The following is a 20,679-nucleotide window of genomic DNA, read 5'->3' on the forward strand; positions in this document are numbered from 1 at the left end:
ATTATCTCTTTTGAGTCTTACAATCATCCTAGGAGGTAGGTAGTAGGAGCATTATTACTTGCCAATTTTATATAGGAAATAACTGAGTCTCAGAGACATAAAATGAACTTAGAGGGAATCTCATCATAGAATCATGAAATTTAGAGTAGGAGGGGACCTTGGAGATTATCTCATCAACCTTTTTCTTTTATAGATTAGAATACTAGGGTTCAGAGAGATTAAATGATTTACCCAAAGTCAGCTAATTAGTGTAGAAGAAAGGTACATGTTTTTACCTCCATCCAAATCCTTTTTTTACTGACTACAGTAACTTGCCTAGGGTCACACAGTCAGGAAGTGTTGGGGCTGGGATTCCAACTATAGGTTTCTGACTCTAAAAACAGGGCCCTTTCTATTATACTGCACTGCTTCTGAAGAGTACCCCATTGCTATTCTGAGCAATGGGTAGAGGAACAGTGATGCCAATTTAACTGAAACCATATTCTCATATTGGAAAATCTTTTGGTGAAATAATAACGCATGGTAAGAAATCACCAGCATTAGCTTTAAAACTGAGAACATTAGATAGTCATTGATTTAATTCTACCCAATAAATGCACTGAAGTAAAATGATGTCTGCTTTGCAATAATTATGCCTCTGATCCTCTTAAAAAAGTCAGTTTGAAACTAAATACAGAGGGTGCTCTTATCATAGAGGAAGCATGGAGTAGTAGATAGAGAAGTAGGCTTAGAGTCAGGGAAAGCTAGCTTCATAGTCCTTTTTCTGACACAAAGTAACTTTGTAACTCTGGGAAAGTCACTTAATTTTCTAAAACTCTAAGTCACAGAGCTGCATAAGTAAATGGAGTTTCCTATACTGACGAAATAATAAGTCCAAACAAAATTTATGACTGCAGGAAGATCTATATAGTCTACAGAGTTCTACAGGGTCTCTATCCATCTTTTTTTTTTAATGTAAACTATTTCATTTCAATCATAGAACTGTGGAACTGGATGGGGCCTTAATGGTTATGGAATACAACCCTCTGATTTGACAGGTGAGCAAACAGGCCCATAAAAGGGAACGGGAGGATGGAAAGAACACTGGGAGTCAAACAGAAGACCTGAGTTCAAACTGATGCCACTCCCCTGACTACTTTAGCTGTATGAACTAGGACAGAGGTGTCAACCAGCAGCCTATAGGCTATATGTGGCCCACAAACCTTTCCAGTGCAGCTGAATGAAATTAAAATGTAATTGGGAAATATTTAACAAATAAGTAAACATACAATAAAACACAGATAATTTTAAAATGTGGTTTTCTAAGTCAATATGCAGCCTTCAGGGATCCATATATACATATAGTGGCCTCTTTCTGTTTCAGTTTGACACCACTGACCTTGGACAAGTATTTTCTCCTTGCTGTACTTGAGTTTTCTCATTTGTAAAATGACCAGTTTGGACTACTATAGATGATTCCTAAGGTCCCTTCCAGTGACTCCTGACTCTGTCACTAGCTAGCTAGCTGTATGACTTTAGGTAAGCTGCTTTACTTGGTTTTCTCACCTGAAGACTAGATGCCCTCTAAGCTCCCTTCCAACTCTTAATATTCTCTAAAGCACTTTGTCCAATATGCTATAGCTAGTTATCGGCAAAAGTATGTACTCAAATCTTCTATTACTGACCATGTTGCCTTCTGCGGGCAGTCTCCAGGTTCCAAGACTTGAAGTAGCTTCATGGTATCCTAGAAAGGTGAAATGGAGGGACTTTTTAGCAACTCACTGTTGTTACCAGCAGCCTTGAGATAATGCCAGGCTCAGGAAAGCTGTAAGTTTTGACATGAGGACTTTTGTGCGGCCATTCATGCCCACTGTGGCATTAAAAAACAAAAACAAAAGTCCTGATCTTTGTAGACTTTAATTGCATAGGACCTCAAAGATGCAGTTCTCAATAAGCTACCAAGCTATACTCCTTGGGGAGTGAGTGGTCAACCCCTTTGGACTTGTGGAATTAAGGGAATAAAAGAGTGAAGGAGGTGGCGCGTGTGCTCTCGATTAGTAAATATGCAACAGCAGAAGCTTTAACACGGGGATAGATAACTTGTTTTCAAGTACTCATCCCTTAACATGCTGCTCTCCCATTCTAGTTTCAATGATCCTTCTCTCGGATCGAAGCTGTCCATCCTCTGTTGTCACCTTTTCAAACCTCCCAGTTCCCGCCTCCCCACCCCCACCCCCAATCCCGTAGCTCCACTCCACCCCCTCCCTCTCACCCCAAAAATTGTTTCCTGTATATTGAGCTCTCGCCTGCTATCGGCTCGATCTGGTGGCTGGGGAAGCTCCGGAATGTGTGGGGCCCATGACCGCGTTACCACGATACCTGCCTTGCTCAGGCGAGCGAGTGGCCTCAGTCTCTCCGGGCCACAGGATCCGCCCCGCTTACAGCCTGGGGCTCCACCTTCCGCCTGCACTGATAGACGGGGGAGGGGAAAGCGGAGAGGTTTGGCTTCTGTGGCTGAGTGTAAAGTAGTTGCTTTGGCGGTTCTGTAATAACAATAACAACTTATATTTCTAGAGCGGTTTAAGACTTATAATAATAACAGCTTTTATTTTTTTTAGCGCATTAAGGTTTGCTAAGTGGTTTACCTACTTTATCTCTTTTGATCCTCAGAATGATCCTGTAAGGTTATGTGTGCTTTACCCTGAAAGCACTGAAATATGACTTATTATAATGTCTTTTGTCCTTGAACCATGGTTTCAGTGGAGTATGGAACTCTCAGCAAGTAAACCCCCTGTGAAGATCTGCTGTTCTGTAATTTATAGTCTTGGAAAATTGTCTGGAGCACTGAGAGATTAAGAACCTGACTTTCTCTGAGTCAAACAGGAGCTATTATATGGCAGAGCCAGGCCTTGAAGCTAGGTCTTCTGACTCCAGAAGCAACACTCTTTCCAGTACACCTTATTGCTACCCTAAAAATTGTTCAAACGCTGCTCATTTTGCTCTTCCTGGAAAGACTAGCTAACTTGTTTCCCCATTTAGCTGAAAAACAACAATAAAAGCTCACATTTCTACAGTGCATGGTTCTCAAAGCATGAAGCGTTCCTGAGACCCTTTTAGGGTTCTGGAGGTAAAAATTATTTTCATAATCATACTAAGACATTTTAATTTCTAACATATATAGTAAATAACCACAAACGTATCCCATACAAACAAAAGCTTTTTGGGAGAGGGTCCTCAATAAAATCTAAGAGTAAAAAGGAATCCTGAGACCCCTGTAATGCTTTAAGGTGTACAAAGCATTTTCCTTAAAACCCTTACAAAGAGGCAGGTAGTAGAAGTATTATAATGACCACTTTATAGACGAAGAAACTGAGATACAGAGAGAGAGGTGAAATGATTTGCTGGTGGTCAGGACTAAAATTGTCTTTCCAGGAAGCTGTAAACACAGTTGGGGTAGTCAGCTTCTAGACCCTTCCTCTGTGCTCATCTCCTTCCTGGGGTGTCCCTACTGAAGCAGTATTCAGGACATTTAGGGGTTGGTAGCCAAAAACGTCCACAAGAAGGTTTAGAGTTGTTAGGGACCTTAGACATCATTTAGTCCATTCATTCATTTTACAGGTTTGGAAACTGAGGTTCAGAGAGAGAGATTAACAAGTAACATGAGAAGTATCATTAAGTAATGGAAAGAGCACTGTCCAGTTAAAAAAAAAAAGAGCCAGTAACTTTCTAACCTTCAGATTCCTAGTATTCTAAAGAGGACATTTCCCCATTCAAAAAAAAATATGAAGGATTATCCCCGAAGTAATTCTTTTTTCTTTCAGTTACTTTAAGGCATTGCTTTTTTCATGTCTTTATCAACTCATTCTAGAAACATTTAGGGCCTACAATGAGCAGAATGCTCTGTGGTAGATTCTGATTGCTAGATACTGAGCAAGACAAAAAGCTAATTAAGACAGGTACTACTCTCATGAAATTTATCACAATCCACTAAGTCACATATATTATACAGCATCCTGCTGTCTGCAAATGAAGATATTTAAACAAAGCTCTATGCTATAACTTCTCTTACTAAGCTCTTGATTAAGAGCTTTCCTCAAAATTATTATTCTGTTACTATCCCTATTTTCCAGATCAGGAAACTGAATGTCAGGGAAGAGAAATGTCTTCTTTTAGGGACATACCATTAGTAAATGTTCCAAATAAAAACAAGTTCTTCTGGCTCCGAATCCAGGGCTCTTTCCCTTATACCAATGTACTTTGTAGTACATCTGCTGTCCAGAGTCATGTTAAGCCAATTTTTTTTAAGGGAACTTAAAAAGCTAGGTGAAGCTTGAAAGCAATAGCAACAACCTATTCTCATAATACAATGAAGACTTTTGCCAGCAAGATCATGTTTGAAAGGGAGGAACTAGCTGGAGCCTATGGCATTCAAGAAAACTTGCCCAAGTTCAGTCATTCAATGCTATGATAAAAGTAACAGATTACATATAGAGCTCATTACTGTTGCCACAATTTTTAATGATCAAAACTTCCTTCTGAAATAAGAAGTACAGGCATTATCATCCTTGTTTTACAGATGAAGAAATGAGGCTCAAAGAGATTATTTAATTTACTTCAAGTCTCATGTCTGGCAATTGAACTCAGATCTTCGGACTCTGGGACCACCACATTTTCTACTAAGCCACACTGCACAAATTACCTCTCTACCAAACAACCTTTACATTTCACTCTGTCACATTTCCCATCCCAGGCACTTACCTACCATTCCAGGAGAATTTCCCTTCCAATTTCTAGTAAATGTCTGCTATAGAGAGAGAAAGATCCATCTTCCTGAGGGACCTTCACATTGTAAGGCACTTAAGAAAAGTGAGTAGTACAATACTTTGCTTGGAGACAAAACAGACACCTCAGACTTTAGTTGCCAAACTGGTAACTGACCCAGACCAATGAAGGAGGGTGGCTTGTAACAGTAATCCTTCACGCTTGTATTACACTTTATATTTTTCACAACTATTTCACAGCTAACATCTTGTGTGATCCCTACAACAACCTAGTGAGGGAAGCAGGTTGGGCATTGAAGCCCCTGATATTTTACATTTCTCCCATATCTCCTATTAATAATCCCCTCCACCTACTTTCTACTACAGTCAAACTTCACTCTTCTCTGTGCTCTAAGTATACCTCACCCTTTCCCTGCCTTTGGGCATCTCCTTATGATGTTTCCCATGCCTGGAATACCCTCTTAAGCTATCCAATTTCGACGTATATTTAAAACCCAACTCAGATGTGAACTTCTCCAAGAAGCCTTTCCTTATTCCTTCTATTGGTAAGGACCTTTCCTGCCAGAGCAGTTTGTTTGCATGTCTCTCATTCACTTATCATGGACTAGAGTTAACTGTATTGGTATCTTATTCCTCTTAGCTAAAGATAAGCACTATTAGGAGAGAGGGAGAGAGAGAGAGAGAGAGAAAAAGAGAGAGAGAGACAGTAAGAGAGTATCTTGAGTATGAGTTTTCCTGCCATGGCTAAAGATCAAAGCCCTTTCCACATGGTCTTCATGAGTTGATGTGGCTAAAATTTCATGCACTGATGGCCAACCTTCTTGGTGATGAGTTTCTCTGTAGCTGGCTAGGTTAGTCCCCTAATAGCAGACAAACACTTTGTCACCAGGCTGTACTCAAAGCCTTTACAATTGGGTGTAGGACTTTCTAGGCCTTTCCCTCTAATGGTGGAGAATATTGGAGGGGATAAATATAGAAAGGCTTTGTATGTCAGCTTTATGCAAGTAAAACCTTTTGCTAATAATTACAACTGTCCAAAAGTGGAATGAGTTCCAACCCATTGGAGGTGTCCAGGTTTCTATTGGATGATTGCCTGACTGAAGAAAAAACCTCCATTTATTAAGCATTTACTATGTGCCAGGCACCATGCTAAGCACTGAAAATACAAATACTAAAGTGAGTTAGTTCCTGCTTTCAAGGATTTTAATGTTCTAATGGGAGAGTGGTGGTCAGGGGAGCATGTTTTGGTCTAGGTAAGTCATAGGGGTGGTGAGCAATGCCATAGGGAAGTCTTACTAACATATCCTTTCATGAAGTAATGGTAGTCTTGATTTAAATACAGCTTCCAGAACAAGATGAGGAAGGAAATGAGGGTGAGAAAGATATATAGTCATGTCAGCATGATGGAAAATGGCTGGAGTTAAGAAGTATGGTCCCAATGAACAGGTGGACTTTAGAAAAACCTGAAAAGACTTACATGACCTGATGTTGAGTGAAGTGAGCAGAACCAGAACATTGTACACAGTAACAGTAGCATTGTAGGATGACCAGCTTTGATAGACTTAACTCTCTTATCAATACAAGGATCTAAGACAATTCCAAAACTTATGATGGAAAATGCTATCCGCGTCCAGAGAAAGAGCTATGGAATCTGAATGCAGATCAAAGCATGTTATTTTCTCTCTCTCTCTCTTTTTTGGCTTCTTCTTTCTCGTGGCTTTTCCCTTGGGTTTTAATTCTTTCAGTCAGAGAGAAAGTTTATTAAAACATGGATTGAGGTGGGCGAGATTTTAAGAATCGGAGCTATTTGGTGATGCTTGTATTGACAAGCAGGCCAGACTCTTAAGGAATCTGAGCCTTTGTGATGCCAGTACAACTGGGCTAGACTCTTAAGGAATCTGAGCAATTTAACAGAAAGACAGTGGGAAGATCTGGATGTGATCAAGAAGTGGCCAAGCAGTGTGGGGTTACTGGGAGGTAACAGAGAAGGACCCAAAAGGCCTGGGGTGCCCCAGGTGAATGCCAAGGACCTAGGCGCAAGGGGTCCAGGTTCAGATAATGAGGGCGGGGCTGGGTTAGAAGTAACGGAGATTGGGGCAGGGTCAAAGCCATAATGCAAAGACAATTGAAAGGATTATATTGAGAAGAGCCTCAGGCAAAAGCCAGGGTCACATGGGAGAGTTCAGGGCAAGTTGGGGGGGGCAGGGAGGGTTTCCAGGACCTATACCCTGTCACAACCATTTTTTTCCCCTGAGAAGGTCAGAGCCTACTATACAGACTCATTTCTCATTAGTAATCACAACATTTAAAGCTTGAAGTCTGAGCCTTTCATTCTGAAGGTGAAGAAAGTGGGGCCCAGAAAGAAGAGATTTGCTCAAGGTCACAAAGGTAGGAGGTTACAGTCAGTATATGAATTCAGATCTTCTGACTTTAAATATATTGACTGATTAAAAGATCCTAAAGGCCACAGTCCTATGTGGCTCCTATCCACTTTAAAAGTGACTTTGGCAAAGTGGCAAAAAGGGTTCAAAGGGTGCTAGGCATTATGTAATTTTTAGATGATCCACAAATTTTAAAAATAGCTTCAATGCATATTTCACAGGACTGTTGTAAATAGCAAATGAGATAATGCAAAGCTTTAAAAGCTTTTAAAAAAGGCATATAAATGTCAACAGTTATTACACCTATCTTTAAAAAATCACAGAATTCACAGCCTCACTTCTGACTCATTCTTGTATGTTAAAAGAGCAGTCCAGAGTCTTGGAATGCGGGTCAGTCATATACAGAGAATCCAGAGTGCTGGGTCTGTGTACTTTCGGACTGAGGGGACTTCATCGAGCATCTACTACAATCGACTCATTTTAAAGAGGCAAAAACTGAGACGCAGAGAAGGGAAGTGACTTGCTGAAGTTAACTGCCGAGGTAGGCAGAGTGTGTAGAACGACGGAACTGGGAGGCAGCTTGAAGATAATATGGTTCAAACCCCTCATTTGAAAGATGAGGACAACTGAGGCCCAGAGAGAGGCCAGAGTCCAGACTGGAACCTAGATCTCATGTCTCCTAGGACGCTTTCTATGATGCCACTTATTTGTTTTCCTGGATTGGGATCCCAGTCCAGAGTCAGTTAGTTCCCTCCAGTATCTGGGGCTGTCCTCTGCTTGGTGCCGCCGGGCGGGCCTAGGTGCAGCCCCCAGGCCTATGACGCGGAGGGGATTCCCCTCCCTTCTCCCCCTCCCCCCCACCTCCGTACCTGGAGATCAGTCAGTCCGCCCACAAGTTCCTACTTGGTGCCCGGCATTTGCTAAACCCTGGGGATACAAAGAAAGACAAAAAACAACCCCTGCTCTCTAGGAGCTCACAGTCCAGCGGGGAGACAACACGCAAACAACTATGTACAAACAAGATATGTACAGGATAGATTGCATGTAATCTCAAAGAGAAGGCACTAGCAATAAAGGGGATCGGGAAAGACTTCTTGAAAGAAGGTGGAATCTGTGCAACGATCTGAAGGAAGCCAGGGAAAGTAGAAGGCGGAGACAAGGAGGGAGAGTGTTCCAGAGATGGAGAACCGCTAGCGAAAACGTTCTGTGTCGGGAGATGGAGTGTCTTGTGGGAGGAACAGAAAGGAAGCCTGTGTAACTGGATTGTAGAGTATATGGAGGAGAATAAAGCGTAAGAAGCCTGGAAAAGTACGAAGGGACCAGAGTGTGAACTAGTTTCTGAGCTGGGGGACGCGGGGAAAGGTGAGGCGAGGGACAGAGAATCACGCAGGGAGGGGAGGGTTAAAGTGGAGGGCTCCACGGCGTGGATGTCCAGAGAAGGTTCTCCCACGTCACAATTCAGCATCGATCCCCTGCACGGCACAAGGCAGCCTTAGCCCGGTGCGTGCAGGTGTATGTGCAAGTCTCCCCGAAAGTGCGTTTACGTGCACAAACCAGAGGTATAACAAGAGCTGCTTGACATGGGAAACTACAAGTCCCAGCCGGCTTAGCGGCTCCTAGGAAGGCCCTACGGGTCCTGAGAAGTTTCGAGAGACCCACAGGTCCTTCTCTCCTGTGTAACTCCCGCGACTTTCAGTTTTGAGCCATTCAGAAGTAGGGTCGTAGGGGCGGGCAAAAGGAAGAAGCGGAAGGGCAAACTTTCACGCCCGACGCAGAGACGCTTCGCGTCTACGGGAAGTGACGTTGCACTGAGTTCCGGCTTCGGCCTTCTCCGCCGCCGCCGCCACTGCGGGTTGTTATTCCTAAAATGGCGCCCCTGGACTTGGACAAGTATGTGGAGATCGCGCGGCTGTGCAAGTATCTTCCGGAGAACGACCTGAAGGTAAGGGCCGAGCTTCGGGGCCGGGCCGGCGGGGCCGCAGGGCGCTGACTCCGGGGCCCCGCGTCTTCCGGGAGCAGTGCAGCTGAGAGTCCTCCCGCCCTTCTTCCCTCCTTCTTTCGGTCCCGGCCCCCGCCCCTGTCAGCTCCGGGAGCCCCGGGAAGAGGGGGCGGGCGGCGGCGCTGGCGCCTCCCCGGCCCCCGGCGGCTTCTGTGCCCCTTCCCTTCCCACCCCCGATTTCGCCTTCCCTCCACCCCGTGGAGCCGACATGCAGAGAAGGGGGGAGTAGCCACAGAAAGAGCTAGAGGGGACTTGAGACACTATCTGGTCCAGCTACTCCCTCGCTTTAACAGATGGGGAAACTGAGATACACAGAAGGGGACCCAAGAAGTCAGCGGCAGAGGTTGGCATGGGGGTAGGGGATAAGGGGGCATGGACAGTCGCCTGAGGTCCACTGGTGCCTCCCGGGGTCGGATCTTCCAGCTCGCTCGCCTGGCAGCTCCCCGCTGAGACCTGGGGATGCCTCTTCCTTGCTAGTCCTACATCAGGGGCGGGATGCCTGCTTGTTTGCTTGCTCCACAAGGAGATCCGCGGGATGCTTCCTAAAGCCCCTGTCAGTTCTGAGATGCACTGATTCTGTCATTTAAGGGGAAAGTTACAGTTCAAGTGTTTGAAAGGTTGTCATGTGCGAGAGGTATCGAACTTGTTCCGCTTGGCCCCCGGGAGCAGAATTAGGAGCAGTAATGGAAGTTGCAGCGATTGAGCCTCGATGTAAGGAAAAACTTCCTGCCAGACCACAGCTGACCAAAAGTGGAATGGGCCACATCAGATCTGTCCTTCCCTAGAGGTCTTCAAATAGAATCTTGATGGCCTAACTTCTTGGGGAAGCTGTAGAAAGTATTGCTGCTCAGGTATGAGTTGGTGCAGATAATTTCTGAAGGTCTTCTAGGTTTTAGATATTGGGGTTTTGCTAGCCGTTTGTACTGAAGAATTTGAAGGTTCTCCCCCCCCCCGGAGAATAGGGATTAGGTTTGTTTTACTTGGCCCCAGGGGGCAGAAGTAGGAACAAGTGGGTACAAGTTTTCAGAGTGGCAAATTTTTGAAATTTCCTAAAAATGAGGAGAGGTATGGGGCAGTATTATGGACAGAGAACCGGGGTCCAAGCCACGAAGATCAGGATTTAAGTCTTAAATCTTTGAAACACACAGTGCTTGTGGCCTTGGGTAAATCACTTAACCTCTTAGTGCTTAGGCAGCTGTTTAAGACTATGAATTGCTGAGAAGGTGCCAACTTAAATTGGTAAGAGTTTCCTCATCTGGGATTTCTGTACACCAAGTCAAAGCTTCAGCCCCTGTTCCTTCTTTGCTAGAAAAATAGACCAGTTCTATAATGGAGTCTACTCCCAGAATAAGTGGGAGTTTCCAGGTGCTGGATTTCTTCAAGCAAACAGTAATAGAGCTCACTTATTGAGGAAGATTTAGAGGGAATTTATGTTTCAGTTATGGTACGACTAGGTAATTTCTGAGGTCCTTTCTGACCAGGGGTTTTTTAATTTATTTTATTAATTTATTTATCAGTAATCACTTTCATATGCTTTTGAGTTTAAAATTTTTTCCCCCTTCCTCCCCACCACCCTCCCTAAGACAGAGCACAATGTGATATATGCTATACATGTACATTCCTGTTGAACATATTTTCACATTAGTGAAGCTGTAAGTACAAATTCTCACTAGTGTTTTGCTTTTGACCAATGCCTCCCTCAGACCCTCCCTCCCTTTCCCTTTTCTTCCCCTTTAGCCTTAACTGCTTCCCTCCCCTCTTCCCCCCTCCCCTTTCTTTCCTCTTTTCCCTACTGCTGCCTATAGGGCAAGTTAGATTTTTATACCTAACTGATTATGAGCCAAATCTGATGAGAGTAAGGTTCAAACAATGCTCACTCTCCTCCCTTCTTTCCCTGTGCTGTAATAGGATTTTCTGTCTTTTCCTGTAATGTAATTTACCCTTGTCTGCCTCCTCCTTTCTCAGTACGTTTTCTAAGATCAGACTAATCCACTTATTTGGATCCATTTAACCCACTTGATTAGATTTTTTTGTCATTACATTAAAGTCAACTAATATCCACCCCCTTTATGTATACTCCTTTAACATGGTGAAATAAAAATACAGTTCTCAAGAGATACAGGTGTCATCTTCCCTTGTAGGGATGTAAACAGTCCACCTTATTAACGACATATTGTATCTTTCTGTCCCATTTACCTTTTCATGTCTTTCTTGAATCTTGTACTTGAAAATTACCAGATGAAGAGAAGGTGCTGCAAGCAACCAGAAAGAAACAATTTAAATATCATGGAACCATAGTCAGGATTACACAGGACCTTGCAGCTTCTACATTAAAAGACGGCAGGGTGTGGAACATGATATTCCATAGGGCAAAGGAGCTTGGATTACAGCCAAGGATCAACTACTCTGCAAAAATGAGCATGATTTTTCAAGGGAGGAAATGGTTATTCAGCGAAATAGGGGACTTCCAAGCCTTCCTGATAAAAAAGACCAGAGCTCAACAAAAAATTTGATCTTCAAGTACAAGATTCATGACCAAGGGTTTTTGATTTTACTGTTGTTTCCCTCTTCTTAGAGGAGGAAAAGCCATTTTTTGATCAGATTCAGGTATTAAGATCAAACTTTTTATCTCTGTTTTAGATTCCAGTAGCCTGCCTTGTTTTGATTGAGCTGCTAATGATAGCCTCTTTTTAGACTTAACCATATTTACAGGGAAAGAAAGTTTTCTACTTTGTTGCAGAGTTTGAGTGTACAGTATTTAGGTTATTGTTAAAATAGGGTAGCAGATAGAGATTGTAATTTTAATTCAGGAAGGTGAAATAAACCATGTTTCCTTATTTGTCTCCCATCCCCCAAATTGGGGTTGGTTATCAGACATAGCAAGAGAAACTTACTTGCTGGTTGTATTTGTCTAAAGGTGTGGTAACATAAACTCTTTGTTAGAATATAAAATCCTTGACTGTACAGATTGTTTCATTCTTTATATTTTTATCTCCAGTGTCTGTCTCAGTGCCTAGTATAGTGCACCTACATAGTAGTGCTTAATAAATGTTTATTGATTGACTGGTGCTACTTTTAGCTGTTTTAAAGTTTAATTCCCCCCAAGTTGTTTCTGGTATACTACCATGTTTTAGTAATTTGAGAATGAAGGAATTTAAATCTCTGGAATATTTTTTTTTCTAAGTGGTTTCTGTGTTTGTGTGGTGCTTAGTGTTTGTGCTTACAAGTGGATACTAGTGCCAGAATATTGGTTTACTCAGTAAACTTTGATCAGGTGTTTGCTAAGTGGTTAGCCTGCAGTCAGATTTCTATCCCTTTTTGAGATATTAAAGGAATTTGTCAATGTGAAATGCATAAATTCTGTTCTTATGAGAGAGTCTTGCTTCTTTTGCTTTGTGAGTCTGCTCAGTTCATGAAATTTACACTTAAGTGTAACAATTATGGGTAAGCTCACTATTATATTTTCTGTTTGGAAGAAATTTAGGGCAACTTATTTTTAAATAAGATGTCTAGAAACAAATGACAAGTCAAAAGGTCGTTTCAGTAGTAACAGTTGTGCACATTTATATAGGTAGTACTTTGCAACTTACGAAGCACTTTCCTCATAATACTCTCATGAAGTAGATTATATAAATACTATCCTAGTATCCTCCAGAGAAGTGAAGTGACTTGTCTGTAGTCATGCAGCTAGTGATAGAGTTGTGATTGCAACTGAGGCCTTCTTCCTTCCATTTCCAGTACTATTTCCTTGAAAATTTTGCATTCAGCATTAGATACCATTGCCTACATTTTCTTTTGGAATGTATTCTTCTCCTTTAGCTTCAGAGATTTCCACGCTTTCCTGGCCTACCTTTCTAACTTCTCTGACACCTCATCTCAGTGTCTGAAAGTGTGCGTCCATTAAAGTTTTATCCTTGATTCCCCTCTCTTGGCAATCTCACTTCCACAGTTTCAGCTATTACTATATTACAGATGACACCCAAATCTTTTTCCACTCCTGGCCTCTCCTGAGTTCTGGATATACATGAATCCTTCTAGGGCATGTCAACCGAAACAGGACCTCTCACTGGCACTTCAAACTCAATACACCCCAAATTGAATTTCTTATCTTTTTCCCCAGTGCAGTGGAAAAAGCATTAATTTAGAGTAAGGGGACCTGGATCTGAGTCTAACTTCTGTTGTATGTCAGCTATGAGACCTTGTTTACACTTCCCCTGGTCTCTGGGCCTGACATTCAGAGACCTGAGTTCAATTAGCCTCAGAGGTCCTTAATAGCTTTGTGACCCTGACAAGTCACTTAACTTCTGCCTGCTCAATTCCTTCTTTTGTATAATGGGAAAAATAATAGAACCTACCTTACAGGGTTGTTATGAGGATCAAATGAGAAATTGTAAACCACTTAGTACAGTGCCTGGTACGTGGTAGGATCTTAATAAATGTTCCCTCCTTTCTTCCCCTCCCTTATGCACTTAGGTTGATTATGTGTCATTTTGTATTATAGTTGTAGGTGTATATATTTATTAGAGGCAGCTAGGTGGTGAAGTGGTTAGAGTACTTGACCTGTAGTTAGGAAGACCTTGAGTGCAAATCTAGCCCCAAACACTTACTGTGTGAACCCAGGCAAGTCACTTAACTTTCTGTCTCAGAGTCATCATCTGTAAAATAGGGATAATAATGGCACCAACTTCACAGGTTTGTTATGAAGATAAAATGAAATAACACTTCTAAAGTGCTTCACAAACCTTAAAGTGATATAGAATTATTATTTATTATTGTATCTATTATTGTGTCCTATCAGCCACCTAGAATCTAAACTCTGAGGGCAGGGATTATTTCTTACCTAAATTTTACAACTCCTCTAGTTCCCATTTACAAGGTGCTGCAGCTGTTCAAATAAATCTTTGTTGAATTGAATTAAGTTCCAAATTTAATTTTAAACTAATTTGTTTTTTGTTGGTAGCATTGCGCAGACTATACCAAACAGTTTAAACTTTTACCAGTGGTGGAACTAATGATAATAACTAATAGTAATAACTCATTGCTTTTAGAAATCAAATGTGTCAGTTGATTTGCCTTATGGCTGGACTCACTGTCTCTTTGATCTCTCAGATCAAACTCCTATCCTTTCCATAGTCACTACATCTTTCTATGTAGTGTCTCCTTCATTAGAATGTGGGAAGATTAAGGGGCAGCTAGGTGGCGAAGTGGATAGAGCTCTGGCCTTGGAGTCAAGAGGGCCTGAGTTCAAATTCGTCCTCAGACTCTTGACACTTAACCACCAGTATGAGCCTGGGCAAGTTGCTTAACCCCAATTGTCTTACCAAAAAGCAAAAAGAAGAAGAAAAAAAAAAGGAAAGTTAGGGACTGTTTTTTAAAATCCTATCCTTAGCACTTAGCTCAGAGCCTGACACATAATAACTGTTTATTAAATACTTTTTCATTTATCCTTTAGCACTTTAAGGTGTATAGAGTACTCTCAGTATAACCCTGGGAGGTAGGCAGTTCAAGTCTCTTATCTCCATTTTACAGACGAGGAAATTGAGGCGTTAAGAGAAGTTAATTGAGTTGCCCAAGGCCAAGTGACAAAGCAAGGATTAAAATCTGCCTCTTGGATCCTATTCTAGAGCTCTTTCCTTTATACTACCTTGTTTCCGTTAATATTATAAAAGTCACTACTAAATTTAAGAGCAGGGAATGGATGTGAGGTTTGGTTTTTCTTTTTCTTTATTAGGTACAAAGCTGTTCTAATAATTATATTTGCCAGTAATTAACTATTGCTTCTCATATTAAAGTTAGTCTGTTTTTGAAGTCTGATACCAACTTGAATTGTGCATTAAAATGTTTTCGGAAATAACCTGTTATTGTCTTAGACTTTAGAAAGCCATGATGTGCTCGACTTAGCTTTCTGTCCCACCCCTTCAAACTAAGGAAAAGTGTAGTTGTCATCACATTTTGTTTCCTTTTTGAACCCAGTTATTTTCTACCTAGTTTAAACTGTTATGACTTGCTGGGCAACAACAGATGAGGAAGTTTTTGGGTTTGCCTACAAAACGAGATCTCCCTGTTGGAAGGGCTTTGTGGAATGCATTTTCTGGGATTGCTAACTTTTTGCTTGCAGAAATCAGCTTTTCATGGGCGATCATGGTCAAAGAATTCATTGATTGATTCTTCCCCCTATTGGTGATAGCTAGGTTGTACTTAACTAGGCTGGTCCATGGATGGCAGACAGGTCAACTGTTGCTGGATTTATACTGGAAGTTCTTTCAGGTTGGTGGGACTTGCCAGAGCTTGCACTATGCTTATATAGCCTTTGGGAATACAAGATCATCTCTTTACCACAATCATCATAGTGAGACTTGTACAGTTTGACAGATTTCAGTTTGTTTCATTTCATGGAATTGATATAGAAATAAAAAGTATGGGCCAAAGAAAGGTTCAGGGTTTCCTTATCTGCAAAGTGAGGTTGGACTAGATCTTCTCTGGGGTCCCCTTCTTATCTAGCACTGCTACCTAAGGGATTCCAAGACCAATGTGCGGTATATTAAAGAGGAGGCAGATAGATGAGCTTTGAGATCACTTAATGATCATAGATGCCATCCCTTGCATGAAGGCTTCCCTCATAGCTGTCCTCTTCCTTATTCATCACTCAAGTAGTTATTTTGCTCTGCTCTAATATGTCTTGTCAATCAGTAAGCATTTATTGTCTATTGTGTGCCAGACATTGGATATACAAAGAAAAGAGACAACTCCTACCTTCAGGAAACTTATATTCTATTAGAGGAGATAATATATTTGCAGATGAAAATAATGGGCACATACAAAACAATACCTAGTAATGGACAGTACTAACAACTGAGGTACTAAAAGTGAGAGTTTTTAGAGTTGGTGCTTTTTAGAGTTGGTGCTTGAGGAGGAAAGTTCAGAGTGAGGAGGGAGGCTATTTCAGGCAGGAGAGACTGTCTTTGCATGAAGACAGGAGATGGCATGTTGTGTTAGAGGAGCAGCAAGCAAATCAGTTTGACTGAAGTGGAGTGTGCTTGAGGTAGGGTGAGTGGGAGGGTTAGAGTAATGTTTTGTCTGGAGCTAGATAGGAAGGAGTCTTTTAACTGCCAAATGAAGGAGTGTGGTTTTGATCATAAGAGCCAGTAGGGAGCCGTTGAAGCTTCTTGAGCCAAGGTACATGGTTAAGAATATCAATTTGGTAACCATGTGGAAGATAGATTGGATATAGGAGATCCTGGATGCAGGATGAGCTAAGATAATATTGAGAGCCCCCCTTATTTAATCTTTGTATCTCTCTGAGGACTTGTCACAGTGCTTTTGCATGATAGGTGCCTAATAAATGTTTGTTGAATGAAATCCAGAGGAAAAAAAAGTTTGTTCTGGTATGGAAATTAAATTAATTTCTCACCTAAATTATTACTTGACTTTTGAAGTGACTAAATTGGAGGTCCCTACTAATATCAAATGGATCTGTGACTTCATTGATTGGAAAGTTCCTTCCCAACAAACATGGAAACCCAACCATGGTAGCCCATTCTGTGTGATTTTTTTGTCCATGCCTACTCATAAGTTTGCACAAGGGAGTCCACCCAACATATTGGAGGCCTTTCTTAGTTTTTGCTATTGGAAGTACTAGATTAAATGGTAAATGCCAGGGTATTTAGGCTAATCAGCAAGATGTAGATATCCAGCACTAGATGGCAGCATGAAAATCTCTCAAGTTGGAATGTATAGGACTGTAGCCCGCAATCTATATCCTGCTTTACAAATAAGCTGTGTACGGAATAATGGATTATACTCATTATACATTTTTGGGAACAGGTGGCCTTGACCTATAACTTAATTGATATAAAGAAATCTTTGGTGAGGAAACTCCCTCTACTCGCTTAGATCTACAGCTGTATTTCAGCTTAGTTTGCGTATTGCCTAGAGCACCCAGAAGTGACTTAATAGGGAGCCAGTTTGTCAGAGATGAGACTTGAACCGAGGTCTTCTGATTTCCTGATTCTGAGGCCAAATCACTATTCACCATGTCCTGTTGTCTTTCCTATCAAACTTAGAATTAAATAAAATATTAAGCACCTTATATACAAAGCAGTGGGTTTAGACAGGATGCAAAGAGGAAATGTGACAGATTCAGAGTGTTAGAATTAGCAGAGGCCATAGAGACCATCTGTTGTAGCCTCATTTTACCAACAAGGAAAATGAGACTCAGAAAGATGAAGTGACTTGCCCTGGTCACTTAGATATCAGAAACAGTATTTGAACCTCAGGTTGTCTGACTCTTGTCAAGGGCTATTTAAAGTTAATTATACTGTATCTGCTACCCTACAGGTGCTGACATCTTTATAGTGTCTATTATAATCCTGCTGGATTGAAAACTATGAGGATAGAAGCCTTTTCTTATTTTTTGTCTCCTTGCAGTCAGCACAGTGCTCTGTACGTAGTATATATTTAATTGAATATTTGCTGCATTTAATTGTTCATTAGCATTCTGTCTTTGTTACTATCTGTGGGACTTGGGGTAAAGTTACTTGCCCCAACTAACTTTAAACAAACCTTTAAAAAAAGCCTTGTGTCATAACTGTAGTCAGCCACTTTCCTAAAGTTAGGAGGGAGTCATGTTTCACCTTCAGTCCTCCAAAGTTAAGACTGGTTACTTTCACAACTTGATTATTATCAGTCAAGCAGACAATACATATTTGCTGTGTCTTTTATGTGCCCGGCATTGTACTAATTATTGGAGATACCGGAAAAAAAAAAGTAAGAACAATCTCTGTCCTTGGAGATTTTATTTCGAATAGTAGAGATGACAAATAGGTGTATACAAGATACATGCAAAAGAGGTGGAAGGTAACCTTAGGGAGGAAGGCACTAGCAATTTGGTGGGAAGCAGGAAAGGTCTTATGTAGAAGGTGGCATTTGCGCGGAGTCTTGAAGGAAGCTAAGGATTGTAAGAGACGGGGGTTGAAGAGTGAGAACATTACAGGAATGAGGGACAGCCCGTGTCCAATGATAGGAAATGAAACTTATGTGAGGAACCAACATGGACCATTGGACCACCATGGGTAGACTGTAACGTACTTGGAGGGAAATAATACATTATAACCAACACCTACCCCAACATTGTTATATTTATAACAGTTTTTAAGGGACTGCTCCCTGTAACACTGTTCAATGAATATATTTTAGTGAGTTTGCATCAGAAGTTGCTAGATCAGTTTGCTACTGTGGCCAAGAAACCATCAGGAAGGTATTAGAAATGACAGACACATTGTCCTATCCCTGTATGAATAAAAGGTTTGATCGGAGTTCTGAAGTCTTTCAATACTATTTTCTTTGTGTGGTTGTGGTCATTGTGTTCACTTAACCTCTTCAGATCTTATTCTTTCAAATGAGATTGTTGAACTAATTGATCTTTTAGATCCTTTCCAGATCTTAAATCCTATAATTTTGTGATTTTTTTTTGCGGGGGTGGGGGGGGAAGAGGAAGGTCAGCCACTTAGTCCATCCAGGCTAGTATTCTCTGTGTTAGAGGTGTCAAATGATGCTTTGTCAGACAACTGAGGGAGTGAGAAATTTTAGATTTCCTTACTATCCATTGTGGTTCAGTCGTTCAGACTAGCTTTGTTGGGGTCCATTTATAAGTATATATCCCTTCCCATTGAACTTTGTCTTGTTAGAGTTTAAGCTTCTTAAGAGCAGGGGCTGTTTTTGCTTTGTCTTTGTATCAGTTCTTAGAACAGTGCCTGGCACATAGTAATAATTCAGTAAATATTTATTAATTTGTTAAAGAAGTGCACTTGATTATGAAGTAGCAATTCTCTTTTTTTGTTCAAAGCTTAACTCTCCACAGCTTCCAAAAAATGGCCCCTTGTTCTTGTATTCTGGAATTAGGTTAACAACTGGGTTTTGGTTATAATGAATTTTTTTGAAAAATGTTTTTATTGGTATTTTATTAGTATCCCATGTATCTCTCCCCCTCACAGAGATCCATCCCATATGATAAATAGTATTTTTAGAGAGGAAAAAAAAAGTTAGCATAACTGATTGGTTTATTGAAAAAGCCTAAAACTGCATTGTGTAACACATGTGGACCTCCTACCTCTATGAAGGTTGGGGGTATCTTCTCATATGTTTATATGAGTCCCACTTGATCTTTGTAATTTTGTTACATTTACTTTTGATCTTTTGATGTGTCATTCTTGCCATTTACATCATTGTAGTTGCTGTATATTCTTCTCCCTGCCCCTCTGCCCTTTGGTCAGTTACCTTCCCCTCCCCCCCACTTGTTATAATGTAGTCCCATAAATGAAGCATTCAACTGTAGGCAGGGTGTTGCCATGTTCTGGCCATAGTGGCTGCTGTCCGGCTCTTCACTGTTACTCCTAGATTTTTGCCTTAAATCTGTCTCCCAGGGTACATTTAGAAAACGTCTCTTGCTGGTCTCTTGTCACACTGTTGCTGTATTTATTCCTTTTTCTCACATTTCTCTTGTTTGGTATATTTGAGAAGTAAATAATTTCTTCAGTTCTGAGTTTCTTTATAAAAATGTTTCAAACTCTTTTATTGAATAGCTGTCTTTTGTCTTGTATGGTTAAGTTCAGATTTGTGGGATAAGTCACTCTGGTCTGCATCCTGAGCACTCCTGCTATTCTGAACACATTGTTCTATTTCCTCAACCTTTTTCTAGTTGGTGAAGAATAATCTTGCATTGTTTGAATGTTCTTTTCTTTGTATTTGAAGGTCTTTCTCCTAATGGCTCTAAGTACTTGTTTCTGAATCGAATTGTTAAATTTAACCATTTTGTGTCTTGGACTTGGAAGCCTTGTTCTTTTTTTAATTTTTTTTCCCCTGGAAGCAATCTGTGAATTCTTTCCATTGAAATTTCATTTTCTGTGTTCAGAAGTTCTGGGCAGTTCTTGTCTATGATTTCCTTTGTTATGGTGTTAAGGTTTTTTGTCCTATTATGTTCTTCTGGGAGACCTCTAATTGTTAGGCTGTCTCTGCATCCTGTCTTTTCTTTTTTAAGGCAGTTGGGGTTAAGTGACTTGCCCAGGGTCACACAGCTAGTAACTGTAAAGTGTCTGGTCTGAGGCTGGATTTGAACTCAGGTCCTCCTGACTTCAGGGCTGGTGCTCTATCCACTGCGCCACCTATCTGCCCCTAGATCAGTGTGTTTTGCTTGCGTGGTTTCCTTTATGTTATTGTTTTTTGCTTCTGTTTTTCTAGGTTGTCCATCACTTCTTTGCATTTGCATTCTGGATCTATTGTTCTCTCTTGTAATCTTTGGTGAATCTTGCCATTGCAGATTTGAGTTTGTCTTTTCTGCTCATTGTTTTTACTGTATAGGCCATAAAATTCTGCTCTTATAATTCTCATTTTTCTTTTAAACCATCCAGGATAGGCATGTTTGGTTCCATGTTCTCAAATTCCTCAGGGTCCTCTGTCTTATCAAGTGTTGGATCATTTTCCTTTATTTTACAGTATTTATTCATAGATTCCTAAACTTGTTTACTAGGACTTGAGGCCATAT

The 20,679-nt window shown here is 41.0% G+C and overlaps 2 protein-coding genes across 8 annotated transcripts in view; one reads left to right on the top strand and one right to left on the bottom strand.

Moving 5' to 3' along the window:
- The window catches only part of RABEPK (Rab9 effector protein with kelch motifs), a 28,368-nt gene extending 19,600 nt beyond the window's left edge, over window positions 1-8,768 (bottom strand). The window contains exons 1-3 of one of the 7 annotated variants that reach the window (XM_020967555.2): window positions 8,011-8,768; window positions 2,252-2,522; window positions 1,665-1,723 (exon numbers count right to left, since the gene is read on the bottom strand). In XM_020967555.2, the coding sequence (XP_020823214.1) occupies window positions 1,665-1,717 (53 nt within the window). In that variant the 5' untranslated portion in view covers window positions 1,718-1,723; window positions 2,252-2,522; window positions 8,011-8,768. Of the gene's footprint in view, window positions 1-1,664; window positions 1,724-2,251; window positions 3,169-8,010 lie in introns of those variants that run through there. The other 6 variants (XM_020967554.2, XM_020967553.2, XM_020967552.2 and 3 more) reach the window with 6 other exon arrangements.
- A 161-nt stretch (window positions 8,769-8,929) lies between these two features.
- The window catches only part of PPP6C (protein phosphatase 6 catalytic subunit), a 43,440-nt gene continuing 31,690 nt past the window's right edge, over window positions 8,930-20,679 (top strand). Inside the window, exon 1 of the mRNA XM_020967557.2 lies at window positions 8,930-9,083. Within this exon, the coding sequence (XP_020823216.1) occupies window positions 9,009-9,083 (75 nt within the window). The 5' untranslated portion in view covers window positions 8,930-9,008. The remainder of the gene's footprint in view (window positions 9,084-20,679) is intronic.

This window comes from Phascolarctos cinereus, unplaced genomic scaffold (assembly GCF_003287225.1).
Source record: "Phascolarctos cinereus isolate Bilbo 61053 unplaced genomic scaffold, phaCin_HiC Scaffold_2;HRSCAF=192, whole genome shotgun sequence".
NCBI lineage: Eukaryota > Metazoa > Chordata > Mammalia > Diprotodontia > Phascolarctidae > Phascolarctos > Phascolarctos cinereus.